General features: G+C 38.3%; 1 protein-coding gene across 1 annotated transcript in view; it reads right to left on the bottom strand.

The window, feature by feature from the left end:
• Positions 1 to 640: 640 nt before the first annotated feature.
• The window catches only part of CBLB (Cbl proto-oncogene B), a 138,348-nt gene continuing 118,635 nt past the window's right edge, over positions 641 to 20,353 (bottom strand). The window contains exons 14-18 of the mRNA XM_054973564.1: positions 16,320 to 16,460; positions 10,665 to 10,753; positions 10,435 to 10,563; positions 8,139 to 8,279; positions 641 to 3,903 (exon numbers count right to left, since the gene is read on the bottom strand). Of these exons, the coding sequence (XP_054829539.1) occupies positions 3,641 to 3,903; positions 8,139 to 8,279; positions 10,435 to 10,563; positions 10,665 to 10,753; positions 16,320 to 16,460 (763 nt within the window). The 3' untranslated portion in view covers positions 641 to 3,640. The remainder of the gene's footprint in view (positions 3,904 to 8,138; positions 8,280 to 10,434; positions 10,564 to 10,664; positions 10,754 to 16,319; positions 16,461 to 20,353) is intronic.

The raw sequence follows: 20,353 nt of genomic DNA, 5'->3' as shown, positions 1-20,353 counted from the left end.
TTTTTTTAAAAAAAAAATGTTTAAAAGCCGCAAGATCCAGCTCTGGCCAATGAGCCTGTGAGTTGTCAGACCTACAGAGATTTAAGCAAAGGCTGAATTTCTTAACTGCCACTACCAGAACAATTCAAGCAACTTCTTGCAGGCAGACCACCAGCAACCACCCTCACTCAGGCAGTCATTAGAAGCAATTTGGGATACGATGCTGGGATCTACTGTTTAAAAAGGAAAAACAGTACTACTAAATCAAAAGATGTCCGTTTATGCCATCTTTTGTTTAAGTATAGGCACAAGAACTGTTCTAGAGTCAATCTCCCCTCCTCTTCTGTATTTGACCAGTTTGGATCATGCATCTGACGAAGAGAACTTGATTCTCGAAAGCTTATGCTACAATAAAATTGGTTAGTCTTAAAGGTGCTACTGGACTCTTTTTGATTAACCTATGGCAGCATAACTATATTTTATGACCATATCCTTGGGCTCATGTTTCGTGGAATGCAAGCCAATATCACTCAACAATCCCCCAAAAGAATGTCTAATCCATCCATTGTAACTGAATAATCAAGACTTACATCACAGTATAGAAGAGTTTAGCAAAACGTTAATTAAAACACCAAAAGATAGATACACCATTCTGTTGACATGAATTTTTATAAAATACCTTACAAGAACAGATAAAGTAACTTGAGGTTACATAACATTGAAAAAAGAACATTGAATAAAATATAAATTGATCACATCACTATTTTTGCCATGTTAGACAAATTTATAAAAGGCATTTTCAGATAAAATAGTTATTTAGCAGATAAACCTTCAAAAATGAAAACAATTCAGTCCTTTCAAGATACCAGTCCTAGAAGTGCTATGTTCCAGGTCAACAGGCAGTACTCGATTTAAAATGTACTGGTCTACTTTCAAATTTGTTAAGCTTTAAAACATAAAACAATTACTCGGTCAGTGCAAAGTAAAGCTTCAAGCTGGAAGGGTGGGGGCTTTTGGTTAAATTCACATCCTCATCAAGCATCACTTGACATTTGACTAGTGACTTTTTTGTCAAGTTGCTAAAATGGGCACTCTTTAACAGACATTTGAGGGCTTGTCTGAATGGCACATTGTTGGGTAGTATCAGTATTATTGGTGTGATTCAGCGTATTTTACCCCTATGCAATGAAATGCTAAACAAGTGGAAAAGGTAGTAGGATGATTTATTAAAGCTCTCAGATATTTACTTGGTTGAGAAAACAGGTCCTGTGTTCTAATCTAGACATCTATTTTAAATACTCTGAATTTAAACTCATTTGGAATAAGTTCTACCAAGCACAGTGTTGTTGTGTGCTTCAATGTAACATGTATTTATGTGAACAAGCCCTTTTTTGTGTAATATAAAGCCCCTGAAAGGAGTAAGATCCTTGCCCTTTTTATTTTTAAGGCTTCTAATTTGAGTACAGTACACACCAATCCATCAGCAGTGATTACTTTCATATAGTTTAACAGAGATCTTCTCAGAACCATCCAATATAGTTTTTCTCATCTACAGGATAACTTTCAGAATAGTTCTTGCATTTGTGTGAATATTATTGGGATCCACTGCTCTAGCAACTTGCTCTAGCATCATCATGCTAGCTGGATACTGTACTTTTGTCTGATCCAGAGCAAAGGATTATTCACAAACTTATTGTATGGATGACAAATTCCAGTATGTTTCCATATGTCTGCATCCATGGCAACAACTCCAAAATCCATTACATTAATATACAATATTACACTGTGCTTGTTTCTCAGTTTGTGCAATCTAGGAGTTAAATTAGCATTTCCCCTCAAAAACAAGTAAAATTCTTCCACAACAGAAACCCTGCTCCCAATGACAATTTATAATGATTCTTAAAAAGAGAAGAGTCAATTGTAACATGGAATGAGAAGCATTCCCGTTTTACCCTAAAGAGTGCATCTAAAAGCCAGATAAAATCTTTCATGTTTTTCTACTATGACTGGAGAAACTGCTGCATGGGAATCAGTCTGTTTACTTGTTGCAATAACTGATTAATAAAAGATGCCACAATTTTAAGCTGTTCCCTAGGCAAAGTGCAGATTTTAACTTAGCGGTATACCTTCTAGATGTCTATATATCAAAAGGAGTCTCAAGATTGTTTTTAAAGTTTTTTTTTTCATACTTACAATGATATGAGACTTCAAAAAACTAAAAATAACGACTAATTTCTCAGAATTAACTTTTGAATCAAATAATTGTAAAATCTGGGTGCCAAAAACATTGTACATCAAATGCTACCGATCAGGAGTTTCAGTGTGGACATGTCACTTTTATTCTGTTGCAAAGATCTTTAAGAGCAAATCTGATATGTAATAATTGTGGCTTCAATGTAAATACTATTACCATTTTATAAATACTATTGAGTTTAGAGTTTTAAAAATATATGTAGTGTTGTAATTAGATAACATAATTTGTAGCAATTATTCCAAATGAAGGATCCAGGATACTTCTGTGACACTCAGGACAGAAAAGTTTACACTCTCTTCAAGAATGCAAATATGGTGCAGTCAGTTGATCTGAGCACAAAATACACTTAAGGTAGCAGTGTGACTTAATTAAATACTTTGCAAAAATAGTGGTACTCCAACATTAGTGCAAAGATTTTTTTAAGTTACTATGATTATATGAACTTGTCACCAAAGTTGTGATAATCAGCAAATAATCACTCACACAGAAAATTAACTGTATCCCACTTTCCAGAGGACAGGATTGTAATTTACCTGACTACTGGTAATATAATTCAGTAAGATGTGGTATGGCTGAGGATATTCAAGGCATGAATTATCTGGGCATGAATAATGTCAACATCATCATAAAAATGAAGAGCAATTTTAACATATATATTTGAATTCTTAAAATCTGTGCCAGAAATGATTTACATCTCTTTGTACATTCTGGGGAAATACTGCATCACGAAATTTAATGGGAATTTGTATTTTACTACTGAAACCGTACAGATCCTGAAGCTTGCTGGCCACATGTCAAAGAAGCTGCCTATTATTGTGGTCAAAATGCCTTTAAGAAAGCAGTCTAAAGACAAAACAATGCATTACACATTCAATTTTCTCTCACACACAATAGCAAAAGTATACCAGAAAAAAATATCAGTAGTGAAGGCCACATTTTTCCTGCATTTGCTTGAAGAAACCATTAAAGCTTTTTGAAAAAGGAAAAAAATGAAGACAGCATTTAGGAAGCAATTACTTAGATGAGTGTGATCAGTACAAAAATAGGTGGAAATATCACACAAGAATAGAAAATATGAATGAGAACAAAGGACTATCAGCCTGAAAATGGTCACTCACCACTTTGTAAACATGAAAAAAATGTATTTCACAGATTAAAAGTTCATGGGAAGTAAACTTCTTTAAATTATTTGTCAGTTCAACCCTGATTCAAAAAGTATGGCTACCAAAAATACAGACTTTTCAATCCACTTGTCCAGAACTGAGCAGTTATTTGGAAAAAAACCTGCTGGATCTTGACTCTTTGAAGATGCCTGGAGAAGAAGTGTCTCTTGCACACATGTCACACCTGGTTTCGTAATCTCACTCTTGCACATGGAGAACTGGCTTGCCACAATTTTTCATACTGCTATAGATTGAGACGTGGGGAAGTAGGTGGAGGAAAGCAGGCAAATGCTCTTAGAATGCTCCGTGCAACATCAAGGTTATTCTCAGCTATTTCAAGTGCCCGCTTCACTTCTTCAAAGGAATAGCCTTCTCCCATAAGTTTTGCAATTTTTGCATCAACATTTTCTGAAGATGTATCAGAATTATTTGTCTTCCTGTGATGTATTTCTGGAGCAGTCCTGCGGGGAAGTGGTTTAGGAGGTCTGGCTGGTGCCTGTGAACCATCTGCATAAAAATCACAGAAAGAAATTACAGCATTTGATTATTATAATACATAGTAAAGACAACATTCATCCCAGGAAAAATCAGGGCTAAGCTTTACAGAAGTAATTAGAAGCTTAATTTGTTACAATACCAGGGAGGGATTTGCAATACATCTGTTTATGTGATATTTTGATTTACAATGAATAAAAATATTATTTCCTAAATCCATGATATTCTAAACTTAGAGAACTGCAAGGTTATAAAATGAATAAGACGTACAAACACCAACACTAAGTTTGTATTGTTTTCTTGTCCTACAGAGATAAAGAAGTGCTTGCAGTACGGTGCTATAACAACTGCACTGCCATCCATACTAAACTCTCTAACCTCCACTAGTCATCAGTACATCCCACTGTGATACATGGGCAGCTACCGAAGCAACCAACTGGTGTATCTGATATAATCACATGGCCCTAATGTCTGCCTGCTGCGTGCATACCGACACACCTCCCTGCATGAGTGGAAAGAGCCTCTGAATGAACACACAACAGGAATCAAGGCAACGGCACAAATCCCAGCTAGGGGCTGCCCTTCAGCAATCTGGAAAGAGTACCAGGCACAGATAAGACTTTGTCTCATGAAGTATAATCACTAGGAAAGGGATGTTCATGTCCATTAGCTGCTCCACATACACATTATTTTGACCAGCAACCCACTACCACTACCTTCCCCCATTCACTCCAGCAACTTTTGTGCCAAGCATAGGGCTTTATCAGTATCCTAAATTCTTTGAAGACAAACTTAGAACTGAGCTGTAGATCTGTTTGTTGTCTTTTTGAATCCCACATCCTTGGTTTAAAACACTTGAGATCAATTAATTGTTGTGTATCAGACCTTCGTACGTATGCATTAAGGTCTCTATATTTCTATTGTTGTTTGATTTGTAAAGTTGAAAAAAACACAACTTTGTCATAGAGCACTAAAAAAGAGCTGAAATTTGGAGATGGACCAGAAAGTGACGTAACAAAATATACTTCTGTAGTAGATGTAAAGATCATGTGGAATCTCAATATTGCCATCAGTAAAATCATGAAGAATTCCATTTTATTCTCAAAGAACTATATTTAGTTTAATCCCTGGAAACTGGCCTACAAGTAAGTGTTAATGCACAATTGAACTGGAAGTTTATGTAGTATTCAAAAACTGCTTTAAAAACACTATTTTATACCAAGTGCATTAAAACTCATTTGGATCAATCATGAAACTGACTGTAATAAATACAAAATGTGCATTATGAACGGGAATGTTCAACTTCTAGATTTCAAACATTATCCACGAGTGCTTTATTCAGTTTGATGAAAGGTGAATCAGTTCCTCATGAATCTCATTAGTTTCACGGACTATAAATCCTATAAAAACTTTCAATTATACTATGACATGATTTAGTACACAGATTCTTCTTTAATTCAGTCTAAATTGAAAGCATTGATACAGATCATGCTGCATTAGTATTTGTAATGGTACTTAAACAAGTGGACATTTTAGAGGACTGTGGTAGAAATCTTCAAGATAATGAAGAATATATATGTGCTATTTCAAGTTTTAAGAAGTGAGCATCATGGAATAATTGGGTAAGATTAAACAACTCTGGCTGGAATCCAGAAGACCAATGACTCAGAAAAGTACTATTCTGCAGTTCTCTATAAGGTAAGCCAGATTCGCACAAAACAGATGCACAATTACATTAAACATTATATAACACTTGTGCAAAAGTGTGCACATTTGTACATGAAAGATCTCTTGTGACTTTTCTTGTGGAAATTCCTTGTAGGAGTGGCTCATATATAGAAAGAAATGTGAGAAATAACTTTAATTTTAACATTTATTAATTTTATTTGAAACAATGTTATGTTGCTTTTCCACTCACAAATACAAAAGATATTTAAAGGAAATAAACATATAAAAACAAACAACCAAGAGGGCTAATAAGAATAAATGAGGAACTGAGGACAGTTTGGGAGGAGGAAGGATTCTTTGAGTCAGCAGGCAAAGCCTTTGGAAAATAGTCTCTAAACTCAAAGGATTCTGCCCTCAGACATGAAGGGGCCAGGGAAAGGGTGGATACTTTTAATCAGACTAACATGTAGCTTCAGCCTTTGCAGAATTGCTGTTCTGAGGAGGCTCTGTCAGGCTACACCTCAGCTGCTTCTTGTGGAGCCAGGGAGCAGGCTGGTGCACAGGCAAAGCCCTTGTATAAGAGCCATTCATGAACTGGAGGATCTATCAGATCATGCCTTAAGGGCAAACTGGTGGCAGAAAGAGCAGGCAGCTCTGGTGCGATCCTTCAGGCAGTTAAAGCATAGAGAAGAGCCAGTTAGGTGTAGTGGTTAAGAGTGCGGGACTCTAATGTGAAGAGCCGGGTTTGAGTCCCCACTAGGGCTGGTCGCTTCGTGTTTCGCTTCGGGTAACTACCCACTTCGTGTAGCTTCGGAATTTCCTGAAGCGGGGCCAGCAAGATGGCCCCGCTTCGGAAATACCGAAGCTAAGCAACCCAAAGCGATTTGTGTTGCTTCGGGTCGCTTCGGAGCGGCTGTGCGAGCAGCCGCATGAGCGCCTTTTTTTTTTTTTTAAGCACGGGAAGCTTTTACTTGCTGCTGCTGATCTCTATTGCCAGCTGCTTGCAAAATGCCACCCCTAGCCAGACAAGCCTCTTCTTTTCCCCCACTCATAGGATATAATGGAGAAAAGGAGGGGGGCTAAGGGCAGCTTTTTGGGAGGCCATAAAATGGCCCCCCAAAGTGGGAGCTGGTTGAGACTTGGTGGGGGGGTGGGAGGAAAGGTAGGAGAAGGGCCCCTGAAAGTTGGGTGCATTTTGCTTGCAAAATGCCACCCCTAGCAACCTAGAAAGGTCGCCTGTTTTTCCCATTGGGAATAATGGCGAATGGAGGAGGATGGGGGTACTGTCTTTGGGGGGCCATGTTCAGAAAGTCCAAACTTTCTGAAACTTGGGGGGTTGTTAGAGAAGAGGTAGGAGAAGGCCCCACCAAGTTTGGTTTGCCTCGGAAAGAAATTGCCCCCCCCGGGCACCCGAAAGCCGGAAGTGAAATTGACACCCGAATCTTTCTGAGGCAAACCCGAAGCTTTACAAAGCTGTATTTCCGAAGCTGCTTGCCGCTTCGGAAATACACTTTACCCGAAGCTGTTTCCCGGTCCAGGTAAACCCAAAGCGGGAAACCTGAAGCGACCAGGGCTTGCACAGCCCTAGTCCCCACTCCTTCACTTGAAGCCAGCTGAGTGACCTTGGGCTAGTCACAGTTCTCTGGAGCTCTCTCAGCCCCACTCACCTCACAGGGTGTTTTGTTGTGGGGATAATAACAACATACTTTGTAAACCGCTCTGAGTGGGTATTAAGTTGTCCCAAAGGGTGGTATATGAATCGAATGTTGTTGTTGTTATTACAGGCATTTATCAGAGCTACTTTTAAGTCAAAGATGGCACAATCCTAAAGAGATTTCTTTTTCAGCCATAACGACAGAAGGAAAATCAGAAACCTTTTTTTTTCCAAATGTAGTTTATTCCTCACTAGAATGACTACTGGTGACAAAAGACTTTCAAGAGAAACAAACCTCCGCACCATCAAGAATGAAGTGAGGGGAAAATGGAGGACAGCAATGGAGATCCTCTCTTTGCGGTAGGAAAAAGAGGAGTAGCACCTCTCCCCCTGGTCATGTAATGCATTTGGCAGGGAAGCACCAAAAGGAGGGGGTCCTAGTACACCAGAAAACTGGAAATCTTTTCTGCAGCTGGTTGTGCATGTGCAGTCCCAATGGGGGCTGTACAGAAGCCACAATGATGAACTGTAGATAACTGGTAAAAATCCCAAGTCAGGCACTTAGATGTACAAATGCCTGAACTGAATCTCAAAGCCCCAGGATCAAGCATCAAACTTTGTCACACTTCTCTAGACTGGGATTATATCCAATAAGTACATAATCTGTTCTAACTGGACTTCACAATCACCTCTAGAACACATGTATATACAAAGCAAATCCTGTCTAATTGAAATTGCTTTATGAAAATGTAATAAATCAAGTCTTTGTTTTCCTCTTAATTTTGTATTTGCAGCCTTAAATTTAATTCTGCAAATTTATAGTTGGGAAATGTTCACAATGCTAACTAATACTTGCAATACAATTTTATTTGTCTGCTTAATCTATCTACTACAATTTTATATTTTTTATGGCTTTAACTGTTACCTGCAGGAGGAAGGTAAAGTTCATGTCCTGATAAAGGTCTGCTTCCTGCACCAAATGGTTTTGTTTGCTCAATGAGGCTGTGGCGTGCAGGGGGTGGTGGTGGAGGAAGTGAGGGTGGCGCACTGTCAGGTGCATCTTCTCCTGTGTTTATAGAAAAATAATTATATATCTTCATTAATTATATAATTAGAATTTAAAATTGGTTTTGCTGGCCACAAGAGAGACCCTTACTTCATAGTTTAGCAACTCCAGTAATGAAGCTGTAAGCCTCATTTTTATTTAGCACAAACCAGCACTTAAAAACATGCTGCGAGTGACCTTTTACTGCATGCTATCTGTTTCTTTCTAGAGCTATTATCTAGGTTGTAAAGCTTTCACCACAGGCTTAAGAAAATTTTATTTTAGTAAATAATATGTGCCATAAATTACCAACATCAGTGGACACATCTATGCACAGTTCTATGAACTGGGTTTAACATATAGTTCTATTGCTAGGAAATACTGATAAGCTAAGCAGTTAGGGCCAACTACCCAAAAGTGCCAGGAGCCAAAGGTGAGTAAGTAGAAAGAAGTAGAAATGGTTTACCATTCCTTTTTTAAAAAAATTACTTCAATTTTTTTGTCTTTAATATGTATATAAACAGAAAAAGTACACCAACAATCTGTTTTGTATAATGTAAACCAAAACATTTACCATTACATTTCAACACAGGAAAAACAATTCCTATTCTCATTACAATTCCTAAATAGTTCTTAAAATTTTACTTTGCTTTTCTACCTTTGCTCTCTGATCACTTACGACACATACACACACATTAGCAAATTATAAGATAAGATATGATAGACTCTATAGTAAACTCCTTGTGTAAAAAAGATTTTAGCATTCTCTTCCAGCAGCAGCCAACTGCACAAACTTCATGGGGGCTTGTGAAGTGATCTCCAAAACAGAATGAAAATCTGCTGTCAGAAAAAAACAGCAGCATGAGACCTGGAAGAACCCCAAATGCACAATGCCAAAAGAGCTTTCTGAAACTTATGCTGTTGTTTTCTTACATATTTCGACTTTAAAAAAGTTAATTTAAAATACTTGAAATACACTAGGTTGATCCTATGAGCTTTGTCGCAGGGAGGGCATTATTTCCAAGTTTCTATTTCTCCTTAGCAGCTCCTTGTGATACCTGAATATTTCTAACTGAAGATCAGAAGACCCTGATAAGTAAATAAAAAGCACCACAGCACAGGGGCTGCAGTAAAAAAAATGGTGAAAGTATCACCTCCCATGTAAATGAAAAAGCTTGTAAAATCTAACTCACTACAGGAGTATTTTTCTCCTGTAGTATAATGTAATAAAGTATTTGACCACTCTAGGGTTGCCAGCTCCAAGTGGGGTTAGAGGAAGGGAGGAACCTTAGCAGTGTATAATGCCATGGAGTTCACCCTCTAACCATTTTCTGCAGGGAATCTGATCTCTGTGGCCTAGAGATCAGTTTTAATTCTGGGAGATCTCCAGCTACCACCTGGAGGTTGGCAACCACAGACCATTCTGATTAAGTAATCAAACATACCACTTAGTTTTTATTTACATATATATGCGGTGTATTTACTTCAGTGCAATGAGCTAGAACCTAATTACCATCAGCTCTGCAGATGGAAGAGGTAAGATTCTGCTAGCTTCTCCACACTGCAACTTCCCTTATCTGCATGGCTATTAATCCAGTTTAACTATAAATCTAGTTCTGAAGTTTAGAAGAGAGTGCTGGGTGTGTGTGTGTGTGTGGCGATTGTTTTCCTACTGCTGGTGACATTATAGTTACATGTACAGTGTCACTATCTAAAGATACTAGGCTGAACTTTACCAATCATAAGGACCTTTCTTCCTGCCCAAGTGCTCCAGTGACACCCAAAAAGCTGATGCTGGAGGGTTGAGTAAGCTTCATGGATAACATACTTCAGGGCATGAGGGTTGCAGTTAGGAAGCAGAATTTGGCAAAATCACACCTAACAATACTCTTCCAGTTACAATTCCAAGAATATAAGAGACACTGATAGCAGAGGGAGGTTGGACTATTTCACATTTCATCCGCTCACTGCAGCCCTCTTCCTAACCACGTGATACTGCATCTTCAAAACTTTCCTAACCACTGGCTTGGGGGGTGGGGGGAATTAATTTGCACATTTCACTTATAATTCATACATATTTTATTTACGTACCCACAAACACCCCAAAAAGATTTTTTTTGTTTCCCATAGCATACTATAGCAAGCATGTATTAGGAGATTCAAAAGAGTATACAACCTAGAGGATGTACCAGAAGGTCATAATCAGAAGGTGTCCTGTTGAGTACCGGGCCATGTTTCAAGTTGTCCCTGATAGCAGGGCGTGCAGGTGGCAGAGGTACTGGAACTGTGGGATCAAAGGCATCTCCTAGACAACAAAACAACAAAGGTTTAATTGCACTTTCAAAAGTAGAATCTTGGATTAATGCTCTTCAAGACTTGGAGGGAACCACAAATGAGATGAAATACCTATTTCTGGATGTTTCAATCTTTTCAGCTCAGAGGCCGCACTGTGCATTTCATTAATTGTTCCCGAGCACTGACCATTCTCACATACACTAAAATCAGAGATAAAAATACAAATAATGAAAGTCAGCTGGTCACAAAGGAAAATAAACTTCTGCTGAGTGCAAAGCTTTTGTTTTATTTTGGGTAAGCTTCAGCAGAAATCTTATCTTCCCCCACAAAAGGATGAAATATCTTTGAGCAATACAACAACTCTCTGAATAGAAATAAATGGCAGTAGAATTACCACCAATTAACTCAAAGTGTACTAAATTGGACACAAAGAATCATGAACAGGTTTTGTGGGGAATCAGCAGAAATCACTGCCTTCCCCGCTTCTGGGAGAGGTCTTTGATGAACGCATACAAAGGGTATATTTTCTGTTGTGCATGCACTACTGCCTCATAACCAAGAGTACCATGAATTTCTGAAGCAGCTTTTAATGAAGTGCAGATAGAAGGCAGTAACATTTCCATGAACAACTTCTCTTCATGTGTCACAAGATCCAAACCAATGTCTTCATTATATTGGTATATGTAAATCTCAACATATTTGTTTGTAAGTATATGAAAAATAACTAATAACTAAAAATAAGCACACTGAACATTTCATGGCACCTCAACAGGGACTACTAACTAGAAGCCATCAGTACAATTTTTAATTAAATTTTCAATTACAGTTTACAAAAAAAACCTTCTAGGTTAGAGTCTGAAGAATCATTTATTTCATAAATAAAATAAGAAATTGTAGTCAAAATATGAATGTTTGTAATGAATAAATCAGCAAAAATCAGTACTCTATTATGTGAATGAATACAAAAAGCAGATAACAGTATCAGTGATTCTTCTTAACCTTACAAATCAAATAATCATTTATATGTTCAGCCAATAATCACATCTTTGTTTATACTATGGCTAGCATATCTATTAAAGGGTAGTCAGAAATTGGGGATTCAGATGTTTTGAATCATAACAAAACACATACTCCCTGTGGGCCATCAGAATTTAGTCACTGATAGAAACGTACAAATTTATAACAGAAAGTATGGAGTAGGCTTTGTACGAACCCAGTTGGAATCATAACAATGTATTGAACGTTTTATATTTAACATGAAAGTGGCCATTCTGTGGATTTGCATGAATAAAAGGAAACTAAACTGAAGTGAATGAAGACCAAGATCTGATTGCCTTTCATTTCTGTTGCATGATTTCACGAGTGGTATGAGGGACTTCTTAGGATGTCCTCTTCCTAAAACAATTCTTCATATCCATCAGAGAAGCCAATCTCGAGAGTTCAGGTCTGCAGGAGGAACGGGGAACTAGAAAAGCTCCCTTGGGTATCCTGCAACACTCAGGTGTGTTCAAGAAAAAAATTAAGTTTGAGGTTTGTTTGTTTTTCCTTGAACACACCCGAGTGTTGCAGGACACCCAAGGGAGCTTTTTGGACTGGGAACTACCCAAGGAGATTAAAAACACTACCAAGTGTTAATCCAAATACACTATATTAATTAATTAAAGTGCAAGTGCTAATTTGTGTAACCAAACAATGAAACTATGTTAATATCAATATACGACTACAAGAATATAACATAACAAGGTAGGTCCAAGGCAAGTCCGTGATCAGTCTCTAACAATTTTTTATAGTTTCTTTTGAATAGGTAGGAGATGGATGCCAGCAACGTTTGAGAGGCGTATTATCAGTGGAACAAAACTTCAATATTGTGGAACAGACTGGCAGTCAAAAGTTCCAATATGTAGGCATAGGCAACGAGCCTGCCAGCTTGTACTCCTGCTCATTTCGAAGTCTCTTCTTCCTGGCCAAAATTTGTTTAATGCCTTTGTTGGTTATTCATTATTAACATCACGTTGGTAATCATTCATCTATCAGATGTCAGATAGATAATGGATAACCAACGAAGGCTAAAAGTATAGGCTAAGTATAGGCTAAAAACAGCCATATTTTTCTTACGTACTAGTATAAAAATGTGGCAAAGAAGACATAATTGGACTTCCTTGAATGGCCCCTTTACCTTGAGGAACCAATTTTCTTTCTCTAATCTAATGAGGAATTATTTGCACCTGCAGCAAGTAATATATATATAGAGAAACTTTTCCCTTTTTCTTCCTCTTAGTTGACTCTAAATCATGGTCATTGTCAATTATAGCTAAGACCTGAAAACGATTCGAAAAACAAACCTTTAAGTAGAACCTTAGGGTCCTTGAGATTGTAAGTGTGTGAAGATTTCAGGACTATACAGAACCCTTCTTCCCACCTGGAGTAATGGTGATAAACTGGAGGGATGCTGTAACACTGATCAGTTGTGTTAGTGACCCCAAGAGTTCTTTTCTACTGAGAATTCCACTCATCTGAGTGAGAAAGAAGGGAAGCACCCCCAAACAGAGTCCTCTATTTCTAACTTAGTTACGGGGGGGGGGGGTCTAAGTCTGGGGTGATGCTCCAAAAACGTCATTTCTGCCCTACTTCTGGTGAGGCATCTACAGCATGTCCAACTGTGTTCATCTGCTGCATAGACAGCATTATAGCTTCCACTCAGTAACAGGGCGACTACAGAATTTCACACTGGGAGGTTAGTGATATCAGATGGCAACTTCTCCCTGAAATGTGGAAGGTAGTCATCTATAATAGTTTAATATTTAGCAATGTGCAGATTTTTAAAAACTCAGGCAGAATATTGGCTTTTGCCCAGTCCATCAAGTTCTCTGCCCTAAACATGGGGTGAGGGGATAGAGTATAATATCAGGTGGAAATTCTGATGTATTAATTCTGTAACCAGTGGAGATGACGCACCCAAGATGGAGTTCCAGCCATTAATTGTCAATGATCGTACAGCATGATTCCGTGGATAGGAAGGCTATGATGGAAATTTAATCAGGATAGAGACTTGTTCCTAGCCCTCTGACCTAATGAAAAAGAAGTCCAAGACTTGTAAGGGAAGCATTCAAAGATCCCCATAAAAGGAAATAGATTTCTGTTCCACATTGTCGTCAGGTGACGGACCCTTCCCGGATCCAATCACAGCAGCGTGTCATGGGCTCTAAAAAGATTTTGTGTTGGTCAGAAATCGAACCCATTCACCTGCTTGGAAGGTTGCTATGCTTACCATTACATCACCAATGACGTACTTGAATGAGAAGGCATCGTGCTGGTTCTTACTGTTGATTCTGATTTCTTGGATCCAATCGGGGAAAATTCTCTGATCCAATAGTGGTGATGGGCATCTAGGAAGGTCCAGCAGCAGAACACAGTTCTAATTTCTGTCTGCAGCTCCCTCTCTCAGGTTGACTGAAGCCAACCCCCTCAACCTTAGCACCTGGAGATGATCATCATCTCTGATGAGCTTTGCATCAGGGGGGAGTGTCTTTTTTCTAGTTTTGAGGAAGCCTTGGTTCTGCTCTGATCCAAAGGAAGTCTTGGATCCGAGCGAAATCTTGGATCTGAAGGAAAGGTCTCGGATCCAAAGTAAGGATCTGAAGAAAGGTCTTGGATCCAACGTAAGTCTCAGATGTGAGGAAGGTCTTGGATCTGAAGGACCCTGATTCTGAGAAAAATTTTGGATCCGATGGATCTCAGCTTCAAGAAAGGTCTGAGATCTGAAAGAGGTTTTGGAGCATGATATTTTTCACCATTGGTTCCTACCTCACTGGTCCAGCCCAAGATGGGCGCGCCTTCACGGCAGGCAACCCACTACCAAAGTATCAAAGCCCGGTGGACACCCTTTAGCGGTAGATGACTTAACTGGTCATAGCTCCTTAAAAGCCTCCTATCAGTAGATGCCTTACGTTGGAGCTTCCCAAACACCCATCAGTGACAGACAACTTAAATGCGGGGGGGGGGGGGGGTGTTGACACTTCCTGGACGCCTGTTAGTGGCAGATGATTTCGCTGCCTGGGGCTGTAGCTTGCTGGATTATTTATGTTTCAGATGAGTAGATGCTCCACCAAGGCAGTTGACACAGCTGCCAGAGGAAAAGAGCCTGTCGGAATTATATCCAGTGTACCTCACAAAACAATACAGTCTGAGGTAACCTGAGGAGTAGCAGTTACTACAAGCGAAAGTCAAACTAGCCAGTTAAAAACCTCCTCAAAACACGCAATATGTAAGGATGAGTGAAGTTAATCCAAAATTTATTAATTTTCTCTTCAAACAAAACGTTCGATGTTAAAAATTAATAGACCCCTTGAGAGAGGTTCTTCTCACTGTGGTGACATACTCATGTGACACCTTAGGCACGAAAGCAGGATGAGATGTGACTGGGAGAAGTGGCCCCCTAGTGGAGCATTATGGAAGTGATAAAAACTTCTCCGGTTGGCAGGCCTGCATGTGCGCAGTCCCAATGTGAGAGTGCACAGAAGAACAAAGATGAACACCATACTTTCCCAAATAAATAAAGCTTAAAATGAGCTGTTCCAGCCTAAAGAGCTACCAAGTCAGCGCAGGTTTAAAGAGAAACTGATGATATAGGTCTCATTCATTTCTGTAGAACTTGTTCAGCAGAACTTCCACATGAATTGTGGTGTTTTTTTCAATTTTTTACTGTTCTTGTATGTAAGGAATTACTGAGAACATTTTTTAAATGGGATTTTAAAATTAGGGTTATAGGCTTTAACTAATAAATTAACTAAATATTTAGTTAAATGGTTAGTTGGTTGGTCTATGATACAGAAAGCACACTTAGCATTTGATTTTATTTTTGATGTAAGAATTTAAAAAATTAAGAATGGCTTTCCTTTCTGTTAATAACTGCTATCTTGTGTTTACTGAATTTTAAATTCTCATCACTGCCTTCAAATTTCAAAAACTCACCAGTACTGAGGATCAGACAATATCCCTGAGTTTTCAGGCATGCATTGTTACCACTCCTGCCTCTCCAGCTGACCAGCTTGGTGCTTCCAGATGTTGTTAATTTTGGCAACCAATGCTGCCTGCTAATATCATCCTCGGGTGCCTCCTTCCTGCCTGGAGTTATTGTAAGCCATCTCCACCAGAGGTGTCCAGAGCACCTGGCTCCACAGCTCAGAGGGAATGGTCCTGACAGGCACTGGAGCTATTGCCATAACATTCCCAGTTGCGTGGAGGCTGGTTGCTATAGATTCCTCTGGGTAGAGGGTAGGGCACAGTAACAAGATTGAATGTTTGGCACATTTGATTAACAGGCAACTCCAATTCCAGACAACAATGCTTTTACTATATTAGAAATATTCTACTTCTAAACTGATGCATCCATAGTGAACAAGCTGAGGACTTCCAGCTTGTATCAAAATGCTGCAATATTTGAGAAAAGTACAAATACAAGTTCAATTTAAGAATAATTTATATCATCAATTAAGAACCATGAAAATCATAGTTCAATAAAAATTTTAACAGCTTTTATTTTTTCCTAAATTCTGAAGATTTTGTTCTGTATCTTGGACTAAGCAAAATTACAACATTATTACTGCTTCTTTATTTAGTAGTTAGGATCAGGATCAGAAAAAGGGGTATGTGAAAGTCTAAACAAACTTTATTGCAATTACATATTCTTAGTTCACTCAAGAAAGACAACTAAGGATACAAAATCATACTGAATTGCTATTCTGTATTACTTTCAAATTACCTTACCGGATGTGAGACTTTACATTATGGCAATGAGGTGACTGTGATGTCAAATACACAGGATGGGATGAAGGAATCTTATACTCATCATCTTCTGTATGTTCCCTTGGTTTCTCAGGGAGGGAAATTACAACAGGAACAGGACACCTCAAGAGAAAAATATAACAAGCCTAGATAAATCTTTTTACAGAAAACAGACATATTTAATAGTTAGGTTTGCGGGTGGCCTCCTGTAAGGTAAATCAGGTTCACAGCATGACTGGCTCAAAGTCATCCAACCCCAGTGATTTCAGATACCTTATGATTATATATACAAAACTTTGGCTAAAATATCAGCAATCCTCATCTTCCATTTATAAGATAAGAGGACTTTCCTATTAGACTAACATTAGATTATTGCCACTTTTTCAATTAGATATTATTGAGAGCATTGGATGCTTAATTTAATTTAATTTTTAATTTTATTTCATTTTATTTTCAGCAGATGTAACAGCAGAAAAAGATAAGAGCACAGGCATTGAAGAAATTTAAACATTATATTTCTTAAAAAACTTAAGGTTACAATACATGAGCAGCAATACTAAAGGGCAGAAAGATGACATGCAAAGAATTTAATCAAAAAGAGTCCAGTAGCACCTTTAAGACTAACCAACTTTATTGTAGCATAAGCTTTCGAGAATCACAGTTCTCTTTGTCATATGCACATGACTAAGAGAACTGTGATTCTCGAAAGCTTATGCTACAATAAAGTTGGTTAGTCTTAAAGGTGCTACTGGACTCTTTTTGATTTTGCTACTACAGACTAACACGGCTAACTCCTCTGCAAAGAATATAAAGCTTGTGTGAGCATAAAGAATGTTAGCAAAGTTATAAGCTATAAGAAAAATCACAATTCCAGCCTAAACCAACTTGCCCCAATTCATTTTTTTTATTTTCGTGTTTATCATAAAAATAAAGCTCAGGATCCAAGAAACATTAGTTCTATAAACCCATGGCTTTATCATTTATTTTAAAACATTTATACCCCACCTTTCATTCTAAGAGCATGTCATTAAAAGCCTCTTATGCAAACTCCATCAAGTTACATAAATTCCATCAAGTTACAAACACACAAATAGAAGCCTATATATGCACAGAAACAAGAAAGTCTTAGCTGTCTTTCTGAAAACCAACTATGGGGGATCTGTGTGCAAGTCGCTGAAAAGCTGCATTTAGAATTTTGACCCTATTTCTGTCGCCTTTTGCTTTTGCTTCTCGTCTATAGCAATTTTAAGTTTCCTCAGTCATCCATTTAGACTTCTCCTTTCTTTTGGCTACAGGTATAGTCTTTGCACATTCTTCCTTGTTAATATCTCTGGTTTCAGCCCATAATTCTTCTCACTCATGATCAATTAAACTTAGTATTGCAAATCTGTTCCTTATTTGGATCTTTAAATTCTTCAGGAATATTTAGATTGTATTTTGGCACTATGATTCACTTAGTGTTTCTCTTCAGCTTAATTCTAATTTTTGATATTAGCAACTCATGATCTGTATTGTAATCAGCTCCTGGTCTTGTTTTAGCACAGAGAACAGAGCTTTTCCATCTTCTTCTTCCAGTTATGTAATCTATTTCCTTCCTTTACTGGTCACTCAGTGATTTCCATGTATACAATCATCTTTTAGGTTGCCTGAAGCATGTATTAGCAATGAACAGTTTGTTGGCTTCACAAAATTCTATGAGGTGCTCTCCTGCTTCATTTCGTGATCCTAGTCCAAATTTTCCAACTATGTTTGATTCTGCTTTATCTCCTACTTTTGTGTTCCAGTCACCTATGATTATCAGCATCTCTTGTTTAGGTGTACGATCAATTTCTTTTTGGACACTTGAATAAAAGGTTTTGATTTCCTCTCAGCAACTGTTGCTGGAGCATAAACTTGAATGATAGTTATGTTAACAGGCTTTCCCAGAAATCTGATTGATATTACTTGGTCTGACTTTGTGTTGTAGCTCTTAACTGCTTGTGCTATGTCTCGCCTCATTATTAGAGCAACACTGTTTCTTTTGCGTTCATGATTTTCTGACTGAAAATGTCCTGAGTCGGTCCACATTAGTTCATTCACACCCAGGACCGCAATGTTTAAATGTTTCATTTCTTGTTTTACGATTTCTAGCTTACCTGGCTTCATACTTCTCATATTCCATGTTCCTATTATGTCTGTTGCACAGCTTTGGATGTTCCTTTTGCACCTATTTACATCCGCAACTGGACGTCCCTTTGGCTTTAATCCAGTCCCATCATTAAGAATAGTGCTACCTGAACTTGTCCTCAGCTCTTCCCCAGTAGCCAACTGAGTGCCATCTGACCTGGGGTCCTGTCTTTCAGCCCTGTATCCTTTTTATTTTGGATCGTCTCATCTTAGGGGTTTCAAGGTAAGAGATTAGCAGTACTAACCAGGGTTAGTTGAAATGACACTGTCACTGTCTGTTAAAGATCCTCCACCAGTGTCACCTACCACTACTGCTGCCGCCCAGTAGCTAACCTTCAAGAATTCCTCTGCTGCCATCACCAGTGGAACATTCAGTTCTCTTCTGCTGATATGTTTGTTGATTCCTGAAGGGGCTGAATTCATCTTAGTCTGGTGTCTCAGTTTTGACCATTCCACCTTGAGTGACTCTTCCAGGAGTTTAGACTCTTGACCAAGCCTGTGCTCCTGACGGTGTTGCTCTCAACTTCACTGACACACTCAAACCCCCTTACTGCATTAAGATGTGTATCCAAGAGGGAGAGATGGAAGGATAACAAATACTTTCGATGAAGAAGCTTTTGATAAAGAAAAGAAATCCTAGAAAGTTAAGTAAAAGCTGCACTCACAGAAATTGGGAGAAACAAAGTACCTGGAGTAGACAGAATACCAATAGAGCTATTTCAAGCTACAGAAATGAAGCCTATCAGAATCTTAACAATCTGTCAATGAATATGGGAAAAAAACAATGGCCCACAGGCTGGAAATGCTCAGTCTACCTTCCAAATCCAAAAAAGGGGATGACAAAGAGTGTAGCAACTAACACGTTAATTTCCCATGCAAGCAAAGTGATGCTCAAAATTTTACAACGAAGATTCTTACCATATATGGAATGAGAAATGCCAGATGTTCAAGCTGGATTCAGAAAAGGAAGAGACACCAGAGATCACATTGCAAATTTACAATAGCTAATGGAACATACCAGGAAATTTCAGAAGAAAATCAGCCTGCGTTTTATAGATTACAGCAAAGCTTTTGACTGTGTGGATCATGAAAAGCTATGGAGAGTCTTAAAAGAAATGGGAGTGCCACAACATCTCATTGTTTTGATGCGCAACCTGTACTCTGAGTAAGAGGCTACTGTCAGGACAGAAGATGGGGAAACAGAATGGTTTCCAATTAGCAAGGGTGTCAGACAAGGATGCATATTATCTCCCTACCTGTTCAACCCCTATGCAGGGTATATCATAAGGAAAGCTGGATTAGATCAAGAAGAAGGTGGTGTGAAGATTGGTGGAACAAACATTAACAATCTGAGATATGCAGATGACACCACACTACTAGCAGAAAATACTGAAGAAATTAAAATGACTACTGATGAAAGTTAAAGGAGAAAGCGCCAAAGCAGGATTACAATTGAACATCAAGAAGACAAAAGTAATGACTACTGAGGAATTACACAATTTTAAAATTGACAATGAGGAAACTGAAGTTGTTCAAGATTTTCTATTCCTTGGCTCAATCATCAACCAACAGGGAGACTGCAATGAAGAAATCATAAGATTGGGACTGGAAAGAGAAGCTGTGAGAGAACTAGATAAGACCCTTAAAGATAAAGATGTCTCTCTGGGAACCAAGATCAAGATAATCCAAACTATGGTATTCCCCATTGCTATGTATGGATGTGAAAGTTGGACGGTAAAGAAAGCTGACAGGAAGAAAATTGATTTGAAATGTAGTGCCAGAGGAGAGTTTTGCAGATACCATGAACAGCCAAAAAGACAAGTAAGTGGGTACTAGATCAAATCAAACCT

Source organism: Eublepharis macularius, chromosome 3, assembly GCF_028583425.1.
Source record: "Eublepharis macularius isolate TG4126 chromosome 3, MPM_Emac_v1.0, whole genome shotgun sequence".
In the NCBI taxonomy this organism is placed as follows: Eukaryota; Metazoa; Chordata; class Lepidosauria; order Squamata; family Eublepharidae; genus Eublepharis; species Eublepharis macularius.
The sequence above is the reverse complement of the archived record's forward strand: the minus strand, read 5'-3'. Positions and strand labels throughout refer to the sequence as shown.